This window comes from Urocitellus parryii, chromosome 7 (genome assembly GCF_045843805.1).
Source record: "Urocitellus parryii isolate mUroPar1 chromosome 7, mUroPar1.hap1, whole genome shotgun sequence".
NCBI classification, from domain to species: domain Eukaryota; kingdom Metazoa; phylum Chordata; class Mammalia; order Rodentia; family Sciuridae; genus Urocitellus; species Urocitellus parryii.
In genome coordinates this window covers 178,163,637-178,188,815 of record NC_135537.1, presented here as the reverse complement: position 1 = coordinate 178,188,815, position 25,179 = coordinate 178,163,637, and the positions used below count along the sequence as shown (strand labels likewise).

At 48.4% G+C, this 25,179-nt stretch overlaps 3 protein-coding genes across 7 annotated transcripts; 2 read left to right on the top strand and 1 right to left on the bottom strand.

The window, feature by feature from the left end:
* The first annotated feature begins 2,740 nt into the window (after window positions 1–2,740).
* Window positions 2,741–17,007, top strand: Slc25a19 (solute carrier family 25 member 19). Of its 4 annotated transcripts, none has more exons than XM_026404766.2 (7): window positions 2,741–2,824; window positions 6,442–6,611; window positions 6,797–6,952; window positions 8,799–8,969; window positions 12,948–13,131; window positions 14,128–14,258; window positions 15,122–17,007. In XM_026404766.2, the coding sequence occupies exons 2-7, from the start codon at window positions 6,480–6,482 to the stop codon at window positions 15,302–15,304; spliced, it is 957 nt and encodes a 318-aa protein (XP_026260551.1). In that variant the 5' UTR covers window positions 2,741–2,824; window positions 6,442–6,479; the 3' UTR covers window positions 15,305–17,007. The 4 variants fall into 4 exon arrangements, with proteins under 4 accessions (XP_026260551.1, XP_026260553.1, XP_026260552.1 ...); XM_026404767.2 differs by lacking the exon at window positions 2,741–2,824 and adding an exon at window positions 2,854–2,996; XM_026404768.2 differs by lacking the exon at window positions 12,948–13,131 and having other exon boundaries at window positions 15,122–15,309.
* A 1,488-nt stretch (window positions 17,008–18,495) lies between these two features.
* Mif4gd (MIF4G domain containing) lies at window positions 18,496–21,865 on the top strand. Of its 2 annotated transcripts, XM_077800399.1 has the most exons (6): window positions 18,505–18,583; window positions 19,418–19,470; window positions 19,684–19,793; window positions 19,973–20,128; window positions 20,249–20,341; window positions 21,097–21,865. In XM_077800399.1, the coding sequence occupies exons 2-6, from the start codon at window positions 19,443–19,445 to the stop codon at window positions 21,322–21,324; spliced, it is 615 nt and encodes a 204-aa protein (XP_077656525.1). In that variant the 5' UTR covers window positions 18,505–18,583; window positions 19,418–19,442; the 3' UTR covers window positions 21,325–21,865. The 2 variants fall into 2 exon arrangements, with proteins under 2 accessions (XP_026260556.1, XP_077656525.1); XM_026404771.2 differs by lacking the exon at window positions 19,418–19,470 and having other exon boundaries at window positions 18,496–18,583.
* Window positions 21,785–25,172, bottom strand: Mrps7 (mitochondrial ribosomal protein S7). Its single transcript, XM_026404770.2, has 5 exons — window positions 25,003–25,172; window positions 24,279–24,470; window positions 24,104–24,167; window positions 23,274–23,441; window positions 21,785–22,401 (listed from the first exon to the last, which is right to left on the bottom strand). Exons 1-5 carry the CDS (start codon window positions 25,083–25,085, stop codon window positions 22,180–22,182), a joined length of 729 nt encoding a protein of 242 aa, XP_026260555.1. The 5' UTR covers window positions 25,086–25,172; the 3' UTR covers window positions 21,785–22,179.
* Between the last annotated feature and the right edge of the window lie 7 nt (window positions 25,173–25,179).

Here is a 25,179-nt window from a genome sequence, read left to right as displayed (position 1 = left end):
CCAGCATCTAAAACACTGTCTGGCCAAAGCAGATCCTTAATATAAGAAAAAAAAAAAAGATGGAAAAGAGGCGCTTCATCTCATCCTAAGTCATGAGGAAGCAGAAAGAAACAAGGGCAGCGTTGGACATCAACTAGGGGGTGGATCTCCAGTTCACCATCAATCCAGGTGTAGACTGTCTGCCAGAATGCTCATTCCCAGGCTCATGCTTGGCTGCTTGATTAGGATGAGTGTCCTGAGGAAGAAGAAGTCATCTATATTTTAAAATAAGCCTCCTAGATGATTTATTTTTTCCCTCTCTCCCTCCTTTCCCTCCTTCATTTCTTTTTTATGGTGCTTTTTTTAAGGGCCTTACACATGCTAGGCAAGGCAGGGGCTCTACCACTGAGCTACTTCCCAGACCCTCCTGTATGGTTCCTGTATCAGCTGAAGCTGAGAACCACTTGGGATGCCTACTAAAAATGCAGATTTGTTTAAATATTCATTTTTTAGTTGGACACAATATCTTTATTTATTTATTTTTATGTGGTGCTGAGGATCAAATCCAGGGCCTCCCATCCCAGCCTGCAGATTTGTTTTTTTACACCTGAGGTGGTACAGGAGCAGCAAGGTTTGGACACCTTGAAGTTCAGCTTCTTCATCTTCTTTTTTTTTTAAAAGATTTATTTTTTAGTTGTAGTTGGACACAATATCTTTATTTTCTTTATTTATATGTGGTGCTGTGGATGGAACCCAGGGCCTTGCACATGCCAGGCAAATGCTTTACCACTGAGCCACAACCCCAGCCCCTAACTCTGGTCTTATGGACAGTCACAGCAGAGCTAATCTCATTCAACAATGAGGCTCATTCACCTCCACATCAGCCCCAGCAGCTGTTAAATACTAACTCCATTTAGTCAAGGCCAAAGAGAAATTTCCTCCCTCTGAGGAGGCGGGGGAAGTCCAGGAACTTTTAACAGGTCTGTTTAGGGTAAGTGTTGATGAAGTCACAGAAGGTTCACTTCCCCAAACTGACGGGAATCCATTGTTTTCCGGTTTCTCTTTATGCATGACATGATTTACTAAATATATGTAACTTAAAATGAAATGACCAGATTTCAAAAGGTCAAAAACTAGAACCAGGGCAAAAACCCAGGAAAACTGGTACCTGCTCCTAATCCCATTGGAACTCAGCTACAAATTTGCCATCTGACTGTAACAGACCTTGGATATATCACCCAGCCCCTCTGGGCTCCAATTGGACTAAGTGATCTCTGTGATCTTTCCAGTTCTGATGATCTGGGGTTCCCTGAGTCCAGTTCAGTTTACAATTAGTCTGTGGTCAAAGCCTTTAATGACTTTTCTGTTGGATGAACACTGGGGAAGTCTTTGTAATTGTGAGCTTGGTGGAGAGTAATAGCACATACCTGTAATCCCAGTGGCTAGGGAGGCTGAGGCAGGAGGATCACAAGTTTGAGGGGCCATTTAGTGAGACCCTCAGCAATTTAGTGAGACCTTGTCTCAAAAAAAAAAAAAAAAAAAAAAAGACAAATCACAAAGTCAGGCATGTCTGGAATTCCATTAACCCAGGAGGCTGAGTCAGGCATGCAAGTTCAAACCAAGCCTCAGCAGTTTAGCAAGACTCTATCTCAAAATTAAAAAAAAAAAAAAAAAAAAAAGGCGTGGGTGGGGGGTGCTGGGGATGTGACTCAGTGGAAAAGCACCCCCGGATTCAATTCCCAGTGCCAAAAGGGGTAAAATAAACTTTTCAGCAAAAAACAGTTTTCCAGAGGCTGGGGATAAAGCTGAGTTGGTAGAGTACTTGCCTCGCATGCACAAGGCTCTGGGTTCAATCCCCAGCACTAAAAAAACCAACAATAAAAACAAAACAAACAGCGTTCCACATGTTGGGATAATTAATATCCACATACAGGGGGAAAAATAACTTCAATCCATATCTCACACCAAACACAAAAAGTAACACAAAATGGATGAGACTCTAAATTGTAAAAAAAACAAACAAACAAACAAACAAAAAAAACCCTAACATTTATATTAGAAAATATACGAGAAAATCCTTATGACCTTTTGCAAAGCAAAGATTTCTTAGGTATGATACCAAAAAGCATGATACACAGAAGAAAAAAAATCAATAAACTGAATTACATTAAAATTAAAAACGTCTCTAACCCGGTGCAGGGTAGCACACCTGTAATCTCGGCCACTTGGAGGCTGAGGCAGTAGAACCGCAAGTTTAAGGCCAGCCTGGACAATTTAGACCCTATGTCAAAAAATTGACATACACACAAACTTTGGGAGTAAAACACCCGCGTATAGGTTCTGGGCTTAAGAATCCAACTGTTGTCTCTCCCTCTCCTCCAAGGTTTTTGATGATCGGGGCTCTGATACAAAGAGGGTTTTGAGGAATGCGGGGCAACTTCAGGGCGCCCTAACTTTCCACACCCTGCCCGCTGACTTTCCGAACTTCAGGGATCCCAGCGACCTCTAACGTCTCAGTACGCCTTCTTGACCCGCCTTCTAGCGATGCATCAGGATCATGCGCGCGCACGCTCAGTAGGACTACATCTCCCAGGAGGCTCTGCGTCTCACGGGTCGGATAGGAAGCCCTTGAGAGCGGAAGACTACATTACCCAGTGACTCCTTGCGGGAGGCGCTGGCTGAGTCTCAAACGAACAACCATTGGTCCAGCCTCTGCCGGGCGCTGCGCGGTGATTGGCCTAGAGGCCCGTCAGTTTGTTCCAAGCGCTTTACAGTTTTGCTGTTAGACTCCGTGAGCCGGGCGGGAGTGCAGAGCGCGGGGAGTCTGGCAGCGCCCGCTGAGTAGGTGAGTGACCTCTACCACCTCCCTCCTCGCGGTCCTGTCGCGGACCTGCACACTCGGTCTCCCGGGCGGACCGCGGGCAGCACACACAAGCTGGTACTCACGCGGAGGCGGGGACTGGGACTGTACTCAAGGGCACACCTGATTCTAGAGGCATCTTCAGGGGACGCTGGAGGTAAAACTCCGTACCCCTCCTCCCCCGCACTTGCGCACGCGGATCCCACACGGAAGGCGATCTCTCTGACTTGGGGAAACAAGACACCTTGAGGCACACCTGGACACTGGTATCCCACGTGGGGGACCTCTGCAGAGTCCCTCAGCTGAGCACATGAGCGCCCAGGCACTCACCACGGTCACCTGTGTACTGGAGTACTGGGGTCTTCCACGGAAAAGAAGCAGGCAGCTGTCACAATCCCACCCCACCCACTCTGCCACGCTCACCAGCAGTCTCCGGTCTCTGGGTGCTACCTTATATCATGCATATTAATCATGTTTTTGTTCTTGGTTTTTGATACTGGGCATTTAACTCAGGTGTACTTTACCGCTGAGCTACATCCCCAGTCCTTTTTATTTTTTGAGACAGTTTCTCACTAAGTTGCCCAGGCTGTCCTCTTGCCTCAGCTTCCTGAGTTACTGGGATTACAGGCTTGCACCACCTTGCCCAATGATAGCTCTAATTTCTTGAGCTCAGGTCTATATTATATCCAGCTATACAGAACTGCTTATTAATAAAAATCTCCACACACCCCAGCCTTCCCATCACCTTTCACTGTGCTTGTGAATCATGCAGTTATATCCTGAGCTTCCGGAGGAAAGAGCCTGATATCCTCCTGGTGACTCCTGAGACTAAGCCAGGACACCTGTCACTTGGGCTTACCCCTGATTCTCTCCAAGAATGCAGGAAACTGATACTGTTCCGGGTGACCTGAGCAGTCCCAGGGAAATACTGGGAGAGGTTTAACCATTAGGTCAGGTCACCTGCCTCTCACAGGTGCCTGGGAGGGGGTCCAGGGTGGGTGACAGGAGAAAAAAAATCAATGATGGGTTAGGGAAGTGGAGGGTCACTATGTACAGCAGTGACCTCCCCATTACTACAAGTATTCAAGAACTAGGTTAATTCTGAAGCCCATTCTCAAGTCATTACATATTTAGTTTTAGTTTAGTTTTGTTTTAATGCCAAATTAAAACAATATAGAACTACAAAGAGAGAGAGAGAGGTATCTTCCTTCTGCCCTTCTCCCAGGGCTAATTTACCAACCACCTGTCCTATATGTGCATTGTTACAGATTTTGTTTCTATATTTTATGCAACTATATGGAGCGGATTTAGATCTTGTTGCTTTTCTTTAATAAAAAAAAAACATATTTCAGGCATACTATACTGAAACCTGTTTTGTTTTTGGTACTGGGGATTGAACTCAGGGGCGCTCCACCACTGAGCCACACCCCAGCTCCTCTTATTTATTTATTTATTTATTTATTTAGAGGGGTAACAGGGAATGAACTCAAGGGCACTCAACTACTGAGCCACATCCCCAGCCATATTTTGTATTTTATTTAGAGACAGGGTCTCACTGAGTTGCTGAGCTGGCTTTGAATTTGTTATCCTCCTGTCTCAGCTTCTCGAGCTGCTAGGATTACAGGTGTGTGCCACCGTGCCCAACTGGATGTAATCTTTTAAATATTTCAGTTACCAACTTTAATCTCCCACACAGCATCCTCCCCAGCCCTTTTAATTTTTTATTTTGAGACAGGGTCTAGTTCAGTTGCTGAGGGCCTTGCTAAGTTGCTGAGACTGGCCTGGGACTTACCATCCTCATACCTTAGCCTCCTGAGTCACTGGGACTATAGGCATGCACCACCACACCTGGTTTGGTGAAATTCTTATAACAACATAAAAATATGCTTATGACATTTACATTCTGTAAGCCAGAATATGGAGACAAAACCCCAAAAAGGAATATATGAAGTTAAAAATATTAAGATGGCAGGTTCTTTTTCTATTATCTCTTCTAAACTTTCTGTAAAGTTATAACTTCCATAATCTACAAATTCTTTGGGTTTGTTGGTTTTTTCAGACCTCTGCTAATCTCTGTGGTTCCAATATTAGTATATATGCTGCTGAAACAAGCAGTAGAAATTCTTTGGTTTTTAATCATTTATTCACTGACAGTTTTCTTTTTTTTTTTAATTTTATTTTTTTTATTGGTTGTTCACAACATTACAAAGCTCTTGACATATCATATTTCATACATTAGATTGAAGTGGGTTATGAACTCCCAATTTTACCCCAAATGCAGATTGCAGAATCACGTCACTGACAGTTTTCTAAGCCTTTGCTGTGTGCCAGGCACTGTGCTGGTCTCGGGGATGTAGATGTAGATACGTGGCTGGGTCTTGCCTCTGTGGGTCCTCCTTTCTGTGGGCAGAGGTGGAGAACACATACTAGCAGTTGCTGGTGCTAGAAGAAAACAATGGCATCTCCAGGAGGGGATGCTCTGTAGTTAGAGCTGGTGGACCAGAGGAGCTGCCCTAGGGAAGAGAAGGGGCTGGGAGTGGGGCTGCCATTCGGACACTAGGAATTGTGCCAAGAGGTAAGGCTTGCAGTTAGGTGTCCCCGCAGCATTTTGTGGAAACTGGTCAGAAGCACTGAGACCTCCCTGGTTAGGTACAGAAGGGAAAATGGTCTGGGGTGAGGCTGAAGGGGTCAGTAGGTCTGGCCCAGGTGGGGCTGGAACATTGTTTCATAGCATAGTACAGCTCCACTGTGCCGGGTGGGTCTAAGGTGTGTGTAAAGAATGGGAAACAGCCAGGTGTAGTGGCGCACACCTGTAATCCCAGTGGCTCAGGAAGCTAAGGCAAGAGGATCACTAGTTCAAAGCCAGCCTCAGCAACAGTGAGGCGCTAAGCAACTCAGTGAGACCCTGTGTCTAATAAAATACAAAATAGGGCTGGGGATGTGGCTCAGTGGTCCAGTGCCCCTGAGTTCAATCCCTGGTACCACCCAGGGGGTGGGGGGAAAGAATGGAAGGCAGAGTGAGCCATTTACCTCAGTGGTAGAGCACTTTTCTGGCACATGTGACCCTGGGTTCAATCCCTAGCATTGAAAAAATTGTAAAAAAAAAAAAAAAAAAGAAGAAGAAGGGAAATGCCAAGGGGCTCAGAGGTCACTTGGCTTCTCCTTTGGATAATGGGGTGCTTGTAGATAATCCTTGGTCTCTGACACCATATGACTGACAGCCTCCCTGGGGGGGGGGCACATTACCTCAGGCAGGGTTTACCATTTAGCTGTCAGAGGTCATTGGAAAACCACCTGATCTCTGGACATGAATGATTTCTTATCAAGCCAGTTCATTCATTCAGTCCCCAGATATTGAGCACTTACTATGATGGGCTCTATTCTAGTGCTGGAAGGGCAGGGGTGAACAGATGAGATGATGGGTTTTGCCTGGGGAGGGGACAAGAAACAAATGTACAGTTATCAATATCTCATAAGGCTTCAAAGAAAAAGACTGGTGCTATTTTAGAAGGGTTGGGCAGGGAGGGCTGCTTTGAGGAGGTGATGTTTGAAAGACCTTAAGAAACTTTCCTTCATATTTACTCCTTGTTTCTTGCACATAGCTTGATACTGATGGACGTTGGATGGACCAGAAGCAGGGATGGTGGGCTATGACCCCAAAGAAGATGGTAGGAGTAACTCCAAGTCTGAGGTGGCAGTGGCAGGGTCTGTGTCTGGACTTATCACTCGGGCACTGATCAGCCCGTTGGATGTCATCAAGATCCGTTTCCAGGTACCCTTTCCCCTTTTGCCTTGTGAGGGATTGGAAGATAAATTCAGTTTTTCTTGCAAAAGCAGTTTCTAAAACACAGTTTTGTCAAGGTGAAGTGATTTGTTGCCCTCAAACTTTTATGAAATTTCCCCTTCTCACCCCACCCCCTCCGCCACCATCCTGACCTGTTCACTTTTGATCCCCAGCTTCAGATTGAGCGCCTGTCTCGCAGTGACCCCAATGCAAAATACTATGGGATCCTACAGGCTGGGAGGCAGATTTTGCAGGAAGAAGGCCCAGCAGCATTCTGGAAAGGACACATCCCAGCCCAACTTCTGTCCATTGGCTATGGAGCTGTCCAAGTAGGTGGCAAGGACCTGACCAGGCCCCTGGGGTCATGTTGCTCAGTGGAGGAGCAGAGGGAGGGTGAAGAGAGGCAGCTCCCATGCTACTCGCTTGAGGAATGTGACATCAGACTGAACCATACCTTGGCATTCCCTTCTCTATATCCCCAGGTCCATCTCAGTGACAAGTGTTGTACCTAGGAGACTGACATTCTACCCCAGGCAGCTTGGCAAAGGGTGATACTGATGCCTTTCATTTTTCAAAATACCATCATCGCGCGTGTGCTTCATTTGAATTTCACAGGGGCATTGAGAGGAAGGTAGAGAGGTGTTGTGTGGACCACAGGGAGGTTACGTGAGCTGACGAGGCCATGTGGCCTACCCATGGTGGGCTTGGAGTAGAACCCAGGCTTCTTGACTTCTGGTCATTTGTTCCTTCAGCTGATGTCAGTTTGTGTCATGGCATACAGTATGTAGTTGTATGGTGGTTGTGGTGGTAATGGGCAGCCCTTGCAATCTGTGGGCCTGGCCCCTATTTTAAGCATTTATATATACTATCTCATAGCTTTCCTGTGAGGCAGGATCTGATGTCACTCCTAGTTTTCATATGAGAAGACTGAGACTGAGACAGAGCTTTCTTAATCCAACCAAAGTCACTCATGAGAAAGTGGCAGAGATAGGGCTAGAGATCTAGCTCAGTTTAGAGTGCTTGCCTCACATGTACAAGGTCCTGGGTTCAATCCTCAGCACCACAAAACAAAACAAAAAAACAGAGGTGGCAGAGATAGGATCCCCACCCAGGCAGTCAGTGCCAGAGTAATCCCTGCCTCCTCTTTGAATGACATCATAGTCCTGGCTCAAGTCTGGTGCTTACCGGGCTGACACGTGCCCTGTCATTCCATCTCCCCAGCTGGTACACAAGGAGGCATTGCAGTGTGGTGAATGAAGACTGCGCCCTGATGACATAGGGAAGCTGAAGTGGCTGGGGGAAGATCTGAGTGTGAAACACTCTTCTGATAACAGTCTGAGGAGAGTGGTTCTCAGACATTGCTGGTGCCAGCTGTTAGGGGGTCCTCTGCCAAGAATCACATGATGGCCATCTTTCCTAGTTGTCAGAAAACTAAGTGAACAAGTGGAGTTTTCTGATATAAAATTTTCTCCCTGTTGTGTGTGTGTGTGTGTGTGTGTGTGTGAGAGAGAGAGAGAGAGAGAGAGAGTTGGTTGATGGGATAGAACCCAGGGCCTCACACGTGCTAGGCAAGGCTCTAATGCTGAGCTACACCCCCAGCTATCTCTGAATGCTTTCTTCTTCTTTTCTTTTTTTTAATATTTATTGTTTAGCTATAGGTGGACACAATGTCTTTATTTTATTTTTATGTGGTGCTGAGGATTGAACCCAGTGCCTCATGCATACGAGGCGGGTGCTCTACCTCTTGAGCCACAACCCCAGCCCCTCTGTCTGCTTTCTTAATTCTTTGGTGTCTGACTCTACTTTAATGATTTATGAGTTTGTTTTTCTTTTTTACATGCACTGTGCTTAGAGATAAGGCATTTGAGTAAGTATTTCTTGTGTTTGGTCACTGCTCAAGGAGTGTATTTCCTCAGCCCTTTCCCCCTCTCTGGGGAAAGGGAAGCACTTGCCTGGCATGTGTGAGGCACTGGGTTTGATCCTTAGCACCACATTAAAAAATAAATAAAATAAAGGCATGTTGTCCATCTACAACTACAAAAAAAAAAAATGCTTCCCCAAAATGCTTCCCAATATACCACCTGCCACCCCTCCCTGGGGTGTATATTGGGAAGCATTTGGTCTGAACCCTCACTCATCTTTTGGGCCATCAGTGATTTTCACTCTTTCTTGCAGTTTTTGTCCTTTGAGCTGTTGACTGAGCTGGTCCACAGAGCCAGCCTGTACGAAGCCCGTGAATTCTCCGTGCACTTTGTGTGTGGCGGTCTGTCTGCCTGTGCAGCCACCCTCACCGTGCACCCTGTGGATGTTCTGCGCACCCGCTTTGCAGCTCAGGGTGAGCCCAGGGTAAGTGGCCAGGGCCAGGCATGGACCTGGATGAGGAAGATGATGCAAAAGTTGGGGGTTTTGATTTTGGAGGAGGCCGAACTGGGGCAAACCTGGGTTCTCAGTGCAGTGGCCAATTTGTCAAATCTGTAACTGGTCAGCACCATGCAGATGCTCCATGTCCTGAAGGAATCCTCATGGATTCCCTGGGGAGACAGAAACTAGGGATGTGAAACAGAACAAATATGTGTCCAGTAGTGGGTTGGATGAAGATAGGCATCTGGAAAAGTAGGACTTGAAAACTTCTGCGTCTATTATTGTAAGGGTCTCCTTTGTTTCCACAAAGAATGGGTTGGAGGGAATGGGGTAGTTGAGTCAAGCTCAAGGAAGGACTTGCTGAGACAGACCAGGGGGTTAAACCCTGAAATAGTTTCTAGCATAATGTCTCTTTCCTGGTCATATTTAAGAATAGCTCTGTGTGTTGGGGCTAGGGTTGTGGCTCAGTGGTACAGCACTCGCCTAGCTTGTGTGAGGCTCTGGGTTCCATCCTCAGCACCACATAAAAGTAAATAAAATAAAGATATTGTGTCCATCTACACCTAAAATATTTATATTAAAAAAAATAGCTCTCTGTGTGTGTGTTGTACTCAACAAAGAAAGAATTTCCCACTGTCTCCCTTCTGCATCAGGGCACCACTGAGGGATTGAAGAAAAAAATAAGTAGTGACAGTGCCTAGTTCCTCTCCTGGCACTTTCTGACTTTTTATAAAAGTCCATGAGGCCATGTGCTGTGGCACACACCTGTAATCCCAGTGACTCAGGACATGGAGACGGGAAGATTGCAAGTTCGAGGCCACCTTCAGCAACTCAGTAAGACCCTGTTTCAAAATAAAGAATAAAAAGAGCCGGGTATGTAGCTCAGTGTAGTGTACCTGGGTTTATTCCCCAGTACTAGACACACACACACACACACACACACACACACACACAGAGTCTATGAGAAGGGAAAAGTGGAGAGTGTATTAGGAGAATACCATTTTACCTCTACTAAATAAAAATTGCAGGAGGCCATTGTTTTGGATTAAGTTTCTGCCCAGGGCCCCAACAGACCAGACTAAAAATATAAGTGGAGTCACTCACATTGAAGTTCTAAGTCATGAAGCTGAAACTAAGCATATTATTGACCTTACAAGAAATCAGGATTAGAGAGAGAACAGCGAAAGTTTCCAAACAGGCCAGCTTCAGTTAGTGGGATAATGAAGTTCCTTCTACCTAATTGTATTATTATTTTTAAAAATATTTTTTAGTTGTAAACGGATCTTTTATTTCATTTGTTTATTTATATGCGGTGCTGAGGATCAAACCCAGTGCCTCACACATGCCAGGCAAGTGATCTAGCACTGAGCCACAATCCCAGCCCCTCTACCTAATCTTTTTTTTTTTTTTTTTTTTTTGAGGAATGTGAATGAAAAATTTATTTGCTCATTTCTTGCATTTGAAGTACTCTTCGATGACATCCTTGGCCTGAGATTCTTTGCCATAATCCTTAACAACTACACAACTGCCACCAACCACTTTACGGGGCTGCCCTCTCGGTCAGTTTTACAGAGGCCTACTCATTCTCCTAGTTTCTTGTTGTCATGGACCTTAATTAGATTGAACTGGTGTTCAGCACAAAGGGCCTCCACCAATTTGACAGACATAGGCTCATTACAGTTGGAGGCAAGTCCACAGAGATGGGCCTGGCGCACAATTCCTCAAAGTCAGATGCTTCTGCGACAGACACCAGCTTCGTGTTTCATTCACTTAGCACAATGCTTGATCTGCTAGAATCAGGTTCAGCATCCTCAAAACGAGAATAGAGCCACAACCTACAGGTTTGTCAGACTGTAATGTTTTCACCCATGAAATCTACCTAATCTTTTGATCAAAAAGTTAATGTAGTGGTGCTGGGGTTGTGCTCAGTGGTTCGAACGCTTGCCTAGCACATGTGAGGCACTGGGTTTGATCCCCAGCACCACATAAAGAAAATAAACAAAATAAAGGTATTGTATCCATCTACAATTAAAAATATTTTTAAAAAAAAGTTGATGTAGGGGCTGGGTCTATAGCTCAGTGGCAGAGCACTTGCCTGGCATGTGTGAGGCACTGGGTTTGATCCTTAGCACCACATAAAAAAATAAATAAAATAAAGGCATGTTGTCCATCTACAACTATAAAAAAAATTTTTTTTAAGTTAAATGTAAAGTGACATGATGTTAGCCAGTTGTTTTTCTATTGTTTTGTCTCCTATCCCCACCTTCCAAGGAAAGTACCTTGAAATGACCCATCCAGTCTGACTTTTGTTTCTGCATTCTTCAGAAAAGCAGAGTGGGAACTCCAGGCAGCATCTTTGCAGTTGCTAGTGGACTTCCCTTAGAGCTTGACACTTTCACAGAGCTCCCCAGGGTGGAATCCTTCAGCGTGACCACCAGCAATTTTGGAGCCACTCAGTGAGAGGGGCAAGTCTTCCCTCAGCCCCCACTTTCAACAAGATGCCATGCCATACCCCAGCTTGGCTGAGTCAGAGCCCCTCAGGCCACTTCAAATATCCTGGGGGTGCAGGGGGGAGACCAGGAATTGAACCCAGACAGGCTTAACCACTGAGCCACATCCCAGCCCTTTTTATTTTTTGTTTTGAGACAGGGTCTTGCTAAGTTGCTGAGGCTGGCTTTGAACCTATGATCTCCTGCCTCAGCTTCCTGAGTTTACTCCCTTACTGGGATTATAGGCATGCACCACCATGCCCAGCTCAAATATGTCTTAATAGAAAGGAACTAAGAAGCAAATGAACTGTAGTTTTTCTGCATAGATATCACACTTTACCTATGGGAAACAGCATAAAATGGTATTTGGGAAACGTTCTTCTTCCCCTGGCCCCTAGAGACACTGCACAGCTTCCTTCCCTCCGTGGAGGCAGTTGCTGTTCCTGGCTTTTGTATATCCTTGGGGATTGGGGGAGCATAATCTCTGTATATAGTTCATTTCCCTACAAATTCTGCCCCATTCTTGTGCATCCTGCTGTGTTTGATTATCTGTTGGGGGATTATTCCACATCAATCATGTGGATCTCCTCAACCTGTTTTTTTGGTTGTTGGTTTTGGGATTGGGATTTGAACCCAGGGCACTTTACCACTGAGCCACATCTGTAGCCCTTTTTATTTATTTACTTACTTATTTTTGAGACAGGTCTTCAGCATATTGATAAGTTGCTTAGGACCTTACTAAATTGCTGAGGCTGGCTTTAAACTTGGGATCCTCATGCCTTAGCCTCCTGAGTTGCTGGGATTACAGGCATGTGCCATTTTGCCCGGCTTATCATCCTGTTTTTTTTTTTGTTTGTTTGTTTTTAAAATTTTTTTTCTTTAGTCGTCAGTGGACCTTTATTTTTTTTACTTATATGTGGTGCTGAGAATCCAACCCAGTGCCTCATACATGCGAGGCAAGTGTTCCACCACTGAGCTACAGTCCCAGCCCCTCATTATCCTGCTGCACTGTGTTCTCTTGAACCAGTGGATCATTATTTATGTAATCATCACCCACAGACGAACACTACTTTTTGCTGTTCTGCAGGATGCTCTGGTGTGGCCCTTTGGACATGTGCTTTTGTGCACACATGTGGATATAACAGTCACATAAATTTTTAGAAAAGGAGTTGCTAGAAAACTCTACCCCTGGCTCTTTGTCCAGAGTTTTCCTGGAGTTGGGCTGGGGATGTGGTAGAGTGCTTGCCTAGCATGCATGATGCCCTGGGTTCAATTCCTAGTACCATACACACACACACAAAAACAAAAACAAAAACAACTTTACTCCAGGGTTTTCCTGGACTGTCCTCTTGGCAGGAAAAATTATGCTCCTGGGGGCAGGATCTTTAGAATAAGGGGGAGAGAGATGATGAGCTTGGTTGTAGGGCAAAAAATAACCCACTGAACTTGCTCAAATTGCATCTGTGCTGTTCAGGTCTACAAGACTTTACAAGATGCTGTGGTGACCATGTATAGAACTGAGGGACCCTTGGTCTTCTACAAAGGATTGACCCCCACCTTGATCGCCATCTTCCCATATGCTGGGTTACAGTTCTCTTGTTACAGCTCCTTGAAGCACGTCTATGAGTGGGTCATGCCGGCTGATAGAAAGCACAGCGGTGAGACATTCCACAAGTGAATCGCCCTAGCCCAGCCTGCACCATGTGTCTCTTTCTGAATCAAAAAGGAAATAGTTTTCTCATCAGAAGCTAAGGCACCCCTGTTTCCTGTACTGGGCTATATAGTGTAGCCAACAAAATGAGTAAACCCAGCAGCTTAGAAACAACTTTATTTCTTCTATCTCTTGCCACACCAATCATGGCATCAATGAGATTTTCTAGTGATCAGTCCTGGTTCCCGCCCCCCCCTTTTTTTTGGTACCCAGGAGTGCTTTACCATACCTGCCCAGTCCTTTTTATTTTTTTGAACCCAGGGGCACTCAACCACTGAGCCACATCCCCAGCCCTATTTTGTATTTTATTTAGAGACAGGGTCTCACTGAGTTGCTTAGCACCTCACCATTACTAAGGCTGGCTTGGAACTCGAGATCCTGCCGTCTTAGCCTCCAGAGCCACCGGGATCACAGGCGTGTTCCACCATGCCCAGCCTATTATTTTTATTTTGAGGCAGGGTCTCACTAAGTTTCTGAAGGTCTCAATGAATTGCTTAGTCTGAGTGACTCTGTTGCCTCAGCCTCCAGAGTTGCTGGTATTACAGGCATGTGCTGCCACTGCACCCGGCCTGAATTTTTTGTTTTGAATCCAAGTTACAAATTCACTTTTTGTTGTTGTTTTCTGGAAGGGACATTCTGTTCTCTCTACAGCCTGGAACCATGTCCCATTGCCTAGCCTACTGTCCTTTATAGCCTCCAGTGGGAGACTGCTACATAAAGGCTCACGCCCTGCTGGCCTTGCCTGTCCAGCCTGCAGTCTGTTAGCATTCTTGTTGAGAGTGACTCTTTCTAGTTTTGGCTCCTAGATTAAATTCCCTTTGGCATCCAAGGATGCTTGTGAGGCCTGGGTTTGTGGTGAAGATTAGACCTGATGGCATTTAAGTTTCCACCAGGGATTGCACTTCTCTTCACCTCTCCCCTCAATCTCATTTCTCTCGTGCAGAGAACCTCAAAAACCTGCTTTGTGGCTGTGGAGCCGGAGTCATCAGTAAGACCCTCACCTATCCCCTGGACCTCTTCAAGAAACGGCTGCAGGTTGGAGGGTTTGAGCAGGCCCGAGTTACCTTTGGACAGGTGAGCTGTCCCTGTGCAGAAAGCTGTGACTCTAGCACTCACATGAAGAAGCCAGAATTCAACTCCTGCCCATTGGGCAGCACTGGTCCCTCTACCCCCAGCCTGACCCCTGTAGTTTAATTTCTTTGCATAAATAAACACACATATACTTTTCAACAAAATGGGGTCATACACTGAATGTAAGGTTTTGTAACCTATTTCCATTAACCAACCTGTCTTGTAGAGACTGTTTGAATTTGGAATGGGAGAGGTGGAAGAGCCCAGGACAGAGGAGGAAGGTCTTACTCCTTACAGAGACTATTCTGTTTTGGCCATAATTGGGGGATGGCTCTTGGGAGGACCAGTGGGAACCAAGGTCAGGGAGGGAAGCCAGCCTCAGAGCTTGGACTTGACTCTTTATGATGTTGAAAGGGAGGGCTGTCCTGCCTTGAGGAAACAGATCTAGCAGCAGTTTGTGGTGTGAACTAGAGGCAAAGAGATCAGGCTGGAGGGGTGGCACTGGTCAGGCTAAGAGCTAGCAAGGGCCAGATTTAGATTTGTAGCCCAAGGAGAACCAGGTGGAATGGGGTGAAGGATTTGAGACACCTCTTAGTAGAGGGTCCAGAACTGTCAGTGGATCCCCAGAGCCACAGTCAGCCCGTGCCTCCTCTGCAGGAAGGAGCTCTGTCCAGCTGCTGGCTTCAGGCACTTCATCTGTGAAGTCTCACTTAGCCTACTTGGAGTGGAAAGAATGAGAGTAACTTACTTGCTGTTTTTGCTTTCATTCCTTCATCTGGCAAGCATTTATTGGGAACATGATGTCCTAGGTGCATCTCTGTTTTACTCACTTCATCTCTGCTCAACCTGAACCTTTCTCTCCCCAGGTGCGGAGATACAGGGGCCTCTTGGATTGCACCAAGCAGATGCTGCAAGAGGAAGGTGCCCAAGGCTTCTTCAAGGGCCTGTCCCCCAGCCTGCTGAAGGCTGCCCTCTCCACAGGGTTAGTGTTCTTCTGGTATGAGCTTGTCTGTAACTTCTTCCACTGCCTGAAAAGGACGGACAGCTAGCTGTGGAGGCAGGAAGAGACTGAGGTCTTTACTGGAGGGCACCTCCTGAGAGAAGCAAAACCTGATCTCATGTGGCACTGAAGGCTATTGTCCCACCTGCCCTCCTGGCCAGCCTTCCCAAGCATGAACAGTCACTGGGAGCAGGGTGGCAACCCTGACCCATCCGGATGGGATACTATCAGAAGGGCCATGACTTTCTCCATGATGGAACACAGGTCTGGGGCTGTGGGACGAGCAACACCGGTGAGAAGGAGCTGCCACTTGTTTCTTCTCAGTGCAGCCCAGAAACAAAGGAATCAGACACTACCTTCCAACTCATGGCTGCATCCATTGGGGAACTCTTGCTTCTGGAAGGCTGCAGCTTGAGTGCAGAGAGCAAGGAATGGGCTCTTTGTAGGAGTTTGGTCCCCATCCTTGGGCTATTTTCCCCAACAACTTTTTTAATAGACATTAAAGCAAAAAAGCACATTCCTTACCTTGCTCCTCCACCTTCCCTTACAAACTGCATCTTTGCTCACCCAGGATAAGGGAAGGGACTCTAACTTTCTCAAATTCCACTTTATCAGTTACAGCTGCTCTTAATAAATCTAAGGATAAAGTTCCAGGTGAGTCAGTCATTTTCAAAGCCTCCAGACCTAGACTTTATGTCTACAAAGGCACTAGCACCAGACCATGCTCTCCCAACAAGGCACTGGCTTCCAGGGAAGACATACCAGTGACCCTACAGGAAGTGGAGGGAATGTGCTGATGGACAAGATCTGGTAAAGGCACAGCCCTTCCCCCACTCTACCTTGGTTGGCTCCCCTTTCGCAGGCCCTGGGTCAGCCTTGTTGGGTGAGAAGCCTACAGCCAGGCCAGCTGGCATCAGGGCCTGCTCAGGATGTTCCTTCTCAGCTCAGCACAGCACTGTGTGTGTGTCCTCTGGAGCCCCAGAAGGGTCATGGCCTCAAAGCTGTCCAGTGAGCAGAAGGGGATGGAAGGGGCTGGGCAGACAGCCTGATGATGGCACAGTTGGCACTCAGGGAAGTTACCAGAGCCCAGGTACCCACAGAGGTGTGTGTCTAGATGTGGAGGAAGAACTTCAGTTACAGGGGTATGACTGCCACCCTTTCCATCTGCCAGCTCTGCTGTGGGTTAGGCTCTGAGGAGGGAGGAGCAGCACCTTCACCTTGGCCTCACTTGGTACTCAGGCTATGATGCTCCAGCCCCTGCACCAAATTGGAGAGACACCTTCAGGGAGTGGCCATAGTTTGAGGGTGCTGGGGCCTTCCCGGGTACCTTGTGATCCCTGAGTTCTTTCTCACCATCATGCTTCTTTCCTTGGACCTGGCTCTTTGTGGTCTGTTCAGACCTTCTGCTGATGAAGGTCCAGGCTACCAATTCCTCCAAGGCCTGGGCCTGCTGCAGGCAGCTGCATCATTGTATTTAATGAAATTCCACTGGAGTAAAGTTTATGCTCATCTCTCCTGCTCACAAGAGAATTTTTGCTGCAGCTGAGAATTCTCCATTTCCAGAGAGACTTTGGCAACACTCTTGACCGGGCTGTGGGGGGTGGGGCTGCAACTACGAAGCTCACCCAGTCCCTGCCAAGAAAGGCCAAGAGCACAGAGACATGGGCCGCATGTTGCCAATTGGGACCCTTCCCTTCGACTGCCCCTTTGACTTGAAACTTATTTTGTTAGTTTCGTTGGAGTAGGAGAGGGAGTTGGTAGGGTTTGACCCAGCTCTTACACCTGCCCTCCGCCTTCTCTACCTTGGTGGGTAGAAAAGGGGACACTGCGCGACCCTGGAAGACGCTGCTCCTGGGCCAAGCCACGCCCTCAACGGACTCCTCCCACCCGCACAGCTGGTTGGAGTCTCTTGAGCCAGTCCACCTGAGTCCCACGAGGGTCAGAATGACAGGGTTGAGGTGGGGACGCCACCACTCCAGTCCGAGGACTTCGTGCATATGGAGGAGCAGGTTCGGCCCCCTGAACAGGGCCGCAGCGCACCGGCTGGGGAGAGGCGAGGCAGGGTGAGCTCTCCGGGCGCGACGGAGGCAGCTTGGCAGACATCCCGCGCAGCCCCGCCGGGGATCCGGCCGCGGTGGTGCGGGGACCGGCAGGTGGCGCTGGCGAGCCGCTTCGCACCGCGCCGGGAGATGAGCTCAGCGGCGGCCGCGCAGCACTTAGGACGGGCGCGCGCTCCGTGGCCGCCGGAGTCCCCGGGCACGCGGGCGCGGCGCCGGCCCGGCAGGTGGGTCTCGGGGTCACGCAGCCGTTCCCGCTCGCGGGACACCGCAAGGCGGGCTCCGCCGCCCGCCCTGCGCGGCGCTGAAGGGCACTGCGGGCTGGGGGAGGCTGCCGACGTCTGCAGACTCCCAAGGTCGTTTCCTCTGGCCAGAGGGGAGGCACAGAGTCCAGAGAGGGACGCCTCATTCCGCTCCCGCTCTAAGAAGGATCCGGATTGCAGCACAGAAATAGGAGTCCCGATGGGTAGGGCCAGGTTTCTGCCACTCGGGAGGCCAGCTTAACCAGTCGGTTCCTGGCGGAAGCTGGCCGGGACAGTGGGAGCTCGGGCTCCGAGTGGCAGGGGCGGCCGACGAGGATCCTGCACCCACCCAGGCGGTTGACGCCTGCGGGTGGGTTTTGAGGACAGGACGACCCTGGTGAAAGCTGAGGGAGAAGGTTGGGAGAGGGCCTTGGATCCCGCTGTGCGGAGCCGGCTGTAGCTCAGAGCCCTCATTCTGGTCAGTGGCAATGGAGCTGAGCCAGCAGCCAGCAGGCCGGTTTATATGGGCAAGTCTAGCCTCCACCTACCCACGCCCCCAGCTCAGCGAACCCTTCCCCCAAATCTTCCCTGATATCGACTGAGAACAACCTGCCTCCTGCTGGGACTGGAGGGTAGGTGCATTCACCCTTCATCTCTCCTCTTGGGTAATAATCCCAGAAGCCTAGGGTTTCCTAAACTGAGCAGCAGGTGCTTGGCTGGTGCCCAGTCTCCCGCCAGAAGCAGGCTTGGCGGGCTCTCAAGTCAACCACTGAGTGCCATGGACCGCTCAGTTGCACCTGTCCCAAGCACTGTTTGACCCGCCCAGGGCTGGAAGGATTAGGAACCCTGGGCTCGGGTCTCCACGCCTGAGTCCTCTCCCTATGCCTCTTCTCTCAGGTGCTGTCATTAATCCCAGACCATTAAAGAGCTGCTGGATCTGAATGGTCATGGGGGAGGCCAGTAGAGAGGAGTATAAAATCCAATCTTTTGATGCCGAGACCCAACAGCTTCTGAAGACAGCACTCAAAGGTGAGCACCTGAGCTGGGGCAGGAGCTGCAGAGAAGGGGCTGATCCCTAAGGCCAGGGAATGTTCATCCCTCTCCCTTCACTTTCTGAGGAGTCACAATCTAACTCTTGAACTGGAAGATAAGCTACAATAAGGCTGATATTTGGGAGAATGGTTCAGAACCCTCTCTCAGACTGTAAAGCTTTATTTATTCATTTATTTATTTTGAAATACCCATGAAAGAGGAGAGCAGTTCCTGTCTTTTAATCCTTTGTATTTGATTTGCTGGGTTCTGCATTGCTGAAGCCCACTCTTGGTTATATGGGGCTACCTGACTTGGATAGAGGATGGAAAACATTGATTTGCAGAGGAGATAATTACTGTGTCCCAAAGCTTTCCTTCTATAGCAATCAGTACAAAATGGTGACCCATCTTCCAATTAGCAGTGCCCATCACATGCCAGGCTAAGCCTGTGGAAAAGCCCTGCATACCTACTTATCAGGAGCTGTGTGTGAATCATAGAACTTCCCCCCACCCCCAGTACTGATTAACCCAAGGGCACCCTACCATTGAGCTACATCCCCAGCCCTATTCTTAGATTTTAAGACAGGTGCTAAGTTGCCCAGGATCAAACGTATGATCCTCCTGCCTTACCTCTGAGTAGCTGGGATTACAGGTGTGCATCACTGCTACATCTGGCTAAAAGAAAATTTCTTCTGTGAAATTGATGTAGACAGCTTAGTATAGTGTTCCTTTCTCAACCTAGTGCCATGAAGACATGTGTCCTAAGAAATTTTTGCTTTGTTTGGCCTCTACCAGCCACGTAACTCCCTGTTTTCTCTCTTTGGGCAACCAGGGTTCTTATAGCTGGAGCTGCTTCTATGAGTGGTTACTTACCCCCTTCTGTAGGTATTCTCCTTTGTGGTGCTTGGGGTCAAAGCTAAGGCCTTATGCATACTAGGGAAGTTCTATATAACTGAGCTTCCCCTCAGCCTCTTCTTCATCTCTCTAAATTTAAGCATATAATGTGAATACCCTAAATATCTCAAATTCCTCTTGGGAGCAGATGGAGGCAAATGTGATCAGCAGGCAGCTCTAGACTCCCCTCCTATCTTTACCTAGATCCAGGCGCTGTGGACTTGGAGAAAGTGGCCAATGTGATTGTGGACCATTCTCTGCAGGACTGTGTGTTCAGCAAGGAAGCAGGACGCATGTGCTACGCCATCATTCAGGTTGGGGGGTTGGCAGAGGAAAGGGAGCTGCTTTGAGGAAGACTACTCAGTAGTGGGAAGAGGTTGCCAGCAGGACAGAGATACGAAGAGCGTTAGCTCAATGGCAGGGAGAAGTATAGGATAGGTGGGGTGACCACATCACTACCCCTGCCCTTCACCAGCCTCTCCCTGGCTCACAGGCAGAGAGTAAACAAGCAGGCCAGAGTGTCTTCCGTCGTGGACTCCTCAACCGGCTGCAGCAGGAGTACCAAGCCCGGGAGCAGCTGAGGGCACGCTCCCTGCAGGGCTGGGTCTGCTATGTCACCTTTATCTGCAACATCTTTGACTACCTGAGGGTGAGGCCCCAGCCACCCTGTGAGGCAGAGATGACCATTTCTCAAGTTTGAAATGCTCCATGGGGAGCATTTCAAACTTGAGAGATGGCTGCCACTCTGTCCCCTCCTTTTTCTCCACAGGTGAACAATATGCCCATGATGGCCCTGGTGAACCCTGTCTATGACTGCCTCTTCCGGCTGGCCCAGCCTGACAGTCTGAGCAAAGAGGAGGAGGTGGGTAGCCCTGGCACAGAAGGCTGTAGAGGGTTTGGAGGGCATCACTTCTGGGTAGCAGCCTGGTGGGGACATTTAAGGCCTGTTATAGTTACATGACAAGCTGCTGGGTCTGGAATTTATCCAGGACCAACAGCAGCCAAGACTGACTGGTTCAGCAGCTTCTCCCCAGCAGGAAAACCAAGCTATGATAGGAATGGTGACAGCCATAGCCAGCTGTGGGCACAGATGGCCTAGAAACCAAACCAGGTCAGGCAGTCAGTGGGAAGCAGGAAAGTGGAGTTCAGAAGCAGTTTGGAGAACAAGCGAGGCCTGCCTGGGCAGATGTTCTAGGCAAGGTTCTGAACTCATTTCTTTCTCTTTGGAGGAGGAGGGTATGGGGGAGTGCAGTTACCAGGGATTAAACTCAGGGGAGGGGTACTTGTCTACTGAGCCACATCCCTAGCCCTATTTTGTATTTTATTTAGAGACAGGATATCTCACTGAATTGCTTGGTGCCTCGCTGTTGCTGAGGCTGGCTTTGAATTTGCAATCCTCCTGCCTCAGCCTCCCGAACCACTGGGACTATAGGCATGTGCCACTGTACCCAGCCACTTGTTTCCTTCCTTACATGTGGGTAACATGGTGGGAGGTGTGAAAATGAAAAACTAGAATAAAGGACCAGGCATGGGGGCCTGACACTCAGCAAGCAATACCTCTCCTGTGAGAGGCAGGTCCTACCCAGACTGACGAGGTATTTTCTGCTACCTCTGCAGGTGGACTGCTTGGTGCTCCAGCTGCACAGGGTTGGGGAACAGCTGGAGAAGATGAATGGGCAGCGCATGGATGAGCTCTTTGTCCTGATCCGGGATGGCTTCCTGCTCCCAACAGGCCTCAGCTCCCTGGCCCAGCTGTTGCTGCTAGAGATTATTGAGTTCCGGGCGGCTGGCTGGAAGACCACGCCGGCTGCCCACAAGTATTACTACAGTGAGGTTTCTGACTAGGTTTGGCTCAGTGATTGCTCACTGCAGCACTGGTCTTTACTCCACCCTCCTCCTAAGATGGCAAGACAGCTGCCTCTCCCAAAGGCTTTCCCTTTCTGGACTTCCACATCTCCCCATTTATGCCATAGTCCTCTCATTCCCTTCCCCCACTCAGAGGTTGGCAGGGACACCAAACAGATCTGCTCCCTTGGCTCAAGACTGATCCCCTTTCCCCACAGCTCAATCAGCCTCTCTCTTACCACCTTTCCCCTGGGCCAGTCAGAGAAGGGCAGTTTCTAACCACTGCACCCTATAATAATTGGTGCAACATAACCTTGGTGCCTCAGTTTCCCCATATGTAAAATGGGTAATCACAGTCATCCATAGGATGTTTTGGGATTTTGAGGAGCACAGAGCACAGCTCGTACCAGAAACTGCTTTTTATACATTTTGTATAAAAACTACTGTGGAAACCAGCCTATATCCTCCAGCCAGTTTTAATGAATGGTAGTTCTTACATAATGTGTTATACTAGTTCAGATTAAAGATTTTCTAATAATCATTTCTAATACAAAAATTTCTTCCTTTCATAGTATCAGAAGGCCCACTCTGAGGTGAGAGAAGCCTGGGCCCTGAGTTTCTTGGAGAAAATCAATAAATTGACTTGTTCTCTCTTTACGAAGAGATGGGACAGGGAGAGCTATTCTAGCCCCAAAGGAAGAGGACTGATAGGCAACAAACATGCTGCTCCATTCTTCTCAAAAGGAACTATATCCTTAACCCACAGGTACTTTTCAAGAGAACAGTGGCTCATAAGGTTTTCTTGTTTTTAAATGGCAGAGGCCCTGGGCTCTGATGGGAACCTTTCCTCCCCCTCTACCACCAACGGTAGTGGGCCAGGGCTCGGTTGGCCTCAGCCATCTTGTGCATATCGTGCTTCCTCTTGATTACGGGGCCTTGGTTGTGAAAGGCCTGCAACAGCTCATGTGACAGCTTCTCTGGCATCAATGTCCGCCGGTGCTTATTCTTTCGGCATTCAGTGATCATCCACTTCATGGCTAGGAAGCGGCGACGTCGGTCAGCTAGGGGCACAGGGACCTGGGTGAGGGGACAGGACAGGTAAGCGGGTCCAGGGGCTTGCCATGGCTGGGGACTCCTGACTCCCAAAGCTGTAAGGAATGGCTCTGTCTTTTTTTCTTTGACCCTCATCTTTGGATAACCTCAGGGTAGCAGACATAAGTGGCTTTGCAAACCTCACCAAGTATTGGCCTTTTCCCCTCTAATGGAAGCTTTGCCACAAAAAGCTTTGATACAAGCACCGATTGGAAAAAGCCCTGTTTTCTGGGTGACATAGCTACTCTGGGTGACCAAGAGTGCCTAAAAACATGACCCCGTGTACAAGAATCATTTGCAAGGCTCTATGTGTCAGATACTAAAGGTGCAGTGAGAAACTTCGTACCATAATGGAGTTTATACTGATGATTATTACAACCTATGCTAGAGATACCAAGTTCAATACCACTAAAAGTGATGAACCATCAGTTATGGGTCAAGCACTATGCTAGATACTGGCATATAACTTTGGGATATAAACGTAGTCCCTTCGCCAAAAGAAATATATGGTTTAGGACAAACAGGATGCTAAACAGAAGGTGGGAAGGATGGGCTACCAGAAGATGTCAATTAGCTACTTCTTTGCTCTCTTCCTTTTCTGTCTTCTGCTTATACAACTAAAGTGAGTAGATCCTGATGGTCTCTAGTCTAGAGAGCTAACAATCTCTTGGCCCAGCTCTGGGCCCTCCCACCATCTTTTTTTTTTTTTTTTGGTGGGGGAGGGCCTTTACTAGGTATGGAACCCCCGGCTTTATGAATGCTAATAAGCAAGTGCTCTGCCACCAAGCTACACTCTTAGCCTTCCATTCCCATTGTTTTCCATGTGGGCAGCCCTGCTTTCTTGCCAGACCACTCACCTGGTAGAAATGGCCACCCCTGAGGATGGGTACCAGCCCAATTACAGGCTCACAGTTTTTCAGTGCTTGGTGGAAGATGGTATAGGGGTTGCGTTCAATGGTTGCCTGTTCCTCTCCAGAAGCAGCATGGTACTTCTCAAACTGCTTCCTTTTCACAGATTCCAGAGTCTGCAAAGGGAGACAGTGGAAGAAGTTGCACCAGGCTTCATATAGAGTTGACCCATCCAGCTAGTACCTTGCCCTTTACTCCCACCACTCAGTTCTTCGGCAGTACAGTTGAACCCTCATCATGTACAATACAAAGTCCTTTTTTTTTTTTTTTTTTTTAGTTCTCGGTGGACAAACATCTTTCTGTGTATGTGGTGCTGAGGATCGAACCCGGGCCGCACGCATGCCAGGCGAGCGTGCTACCACTTGAGCCACATCCCCAGCCCCAATACAAAGTTCTTAAGTGCCTCCTTCTTTTGCTAGACTAGGATAGAAAGAGTGGGCAGAGATTTGTGACATGGCAGGGAATGGCAGTTGTTGACTCCTGCAGGACCTCATTGAAGCCCCAAACCCTATACATTACAGGGGAGTTAATTTTTAAAAAGAGGCATATGAATAGATTCTAATATTTTTTGGGTACTGGGGATTGAACCCAAAGAGCTTAATCAGTGAGCCACAGCCCCATCTTTTTTTTTTTTCAATGTTGAGACAGGGTCTGGCTAAATTGCTTAGAGTCTCCAACTCTCCTCCCTCAGGCTCCTGAGTTGTTGGGGTTAAAGGCATGTGTCATCATGCCTGGCCCATTCTTCTTGAAGAGAAAGATAACAGGAGGAACTCTTTACCTGGTTCATGAGAGATCTGGCCAGTACTTTGTTTCCTCCTTTCATCATCATGTTGGTGAATTTACTTCAAGGAGAAAAGCAACAGATTTAGCTTTCTAAGGCTGTATTATGGTATCCTTGCTGCAGACCCTCCCTGGGATAATCCCAGTCCGTGGAACAAGAGTTTCCATCTAACCTGATCACGGGGTCTGCAAACACGGAGCTTGTTTTCGTCGCTGGGGCAGCTTTGATGAGCTGAGTTTTCTTGAGCTCCTGGTCATATTTCTCTTCCTCGGTGAGCTCTGCCACAGACTTGCGGTAATGTTCCTTGTCAATTAGGGGATCTCTGAATTCAGCACCATAGCGGCTCCACCTCACCTGGGTTTGCCTGGGAGCGGGAAGCAAAGGAGGCAGGCACAAGCTGACTCCACAAGTGAACAAGCTTGACTTAACAATAGGTATGTGTGCCAACCCGCCAACGAGGGTGAGCAGCACGGAAGCCGCGAGCTTTACCTGAACAGTAATAATTTTGGCTCTGTCCCAAGAGGTAGAAGGACCTCCCCCAAACAGGTCAGGAAAGCTTCCTCCTAGTCAAATGCTAACGGTAAGAACAAGCTCCCGCCAGCTCACCTCTCCACCCACCTCCAGGCATCTCAGCTCTAAACTCTTAACAGGGCTGCACTTCCAGCTCGAGTTACACCCCGACATAGCCCGACCTCCCAGCCAAGGGGCAGTCACTAAATCTTCAGATTGGCCCAAGGTTACGCAGCTGGTTAAGAGGCTTGAATTTAGGTGTTTCGACCCCTAGAGCAGCGCTCTCTCCAAGGTCCAGCGTAGGTCGGCCTGTGGTTCCTTTCTTTCCCCGCAGGTCCCTCCGTGAAGACCCAGGCGGTGCTCCCAGTTGCCCGCTGCCCTCTTACCCTAGAAGCGGACTGACAGTACGCAGCAAGCCCGGCGCCAAGCCTGACCAGCCTAGCAGAGCCTTCAGTGCGGGGGCAGCCATCTTGGCCGGCCACGAGGACCCCACAAGGACTGTCCTCGGCGCGCCTGAGCTAGGGACGGGAGACGGGATAAAGAAGTCAGAGGGTCCTAAAGCT

Bases quoted from the DNA above. Each gene is read 5' to 3' on its own strand.
- Slc25a19 (XM_026404766.2), top strand. From the start codon at position 6,480: ATGGTGGGCTATGACCCCAAAGAAGATGGTAGGAGTAACTCCAAGTCT. The intron at 6,953-8,798 runs GTAGGTGGCAAG...TCTTTCTTGCAG, and splicing joins TTGGCTATGGAGCTGTCCAA to TTTTTGTCCTTTGAGCTGTT. The intron at 13,132-14,127 runs GTGAGACATTCC...TCTCTCGTGCAG, and splicing joins GGCTGATAGAAAGCACAGCG to AGAACCTCAAAAACCTGCTT.
- Mif4gd (XM_026404771.2), top strand. From the start codon at position 18,496: ATGGTCATGGGGGAGGCCAGTAGAGAGGAGTATAAAATCCAATCTTTT. The intron at 18,584-19,683 runs GTGAGCACCTGA...ATCTTTACCTAG, and splicing joins TCTGAAGACAGCACTCAAAG to ATCCAGGCGCTGTGGACTTG. The intron at 19,794-19,972 runs GTTGGGGGGTTG...CCTGGCTCACAG, and splicing joins TGTGCTACGCCATCATTCAG to GCAGAGAGTAAACAAGCAGG.
- Mrps7 (XM_026404770.2), bottom strand. From the start codon at position 25,085: ATGGCTGCCCCCGCACTGAAGGCTCTGCTAGGCTGGTCAGGCTTGGCG. The intron at 24,471-25,002 runs GTAAGAGGGCAG...TCCCGCTCCCAG, and splicing joins ACTGTCAGTCCGCTTCTAGG to GCAAACCCAGGTGAGGTGGA. The intron at 23,442-24,103 runs GTAAAGAGTTCC...CTCCCTTTGCAG, and splicing joins CCAGATCTCTCATGAACCAG to ACTCTGGAATCTGTGAAAAG.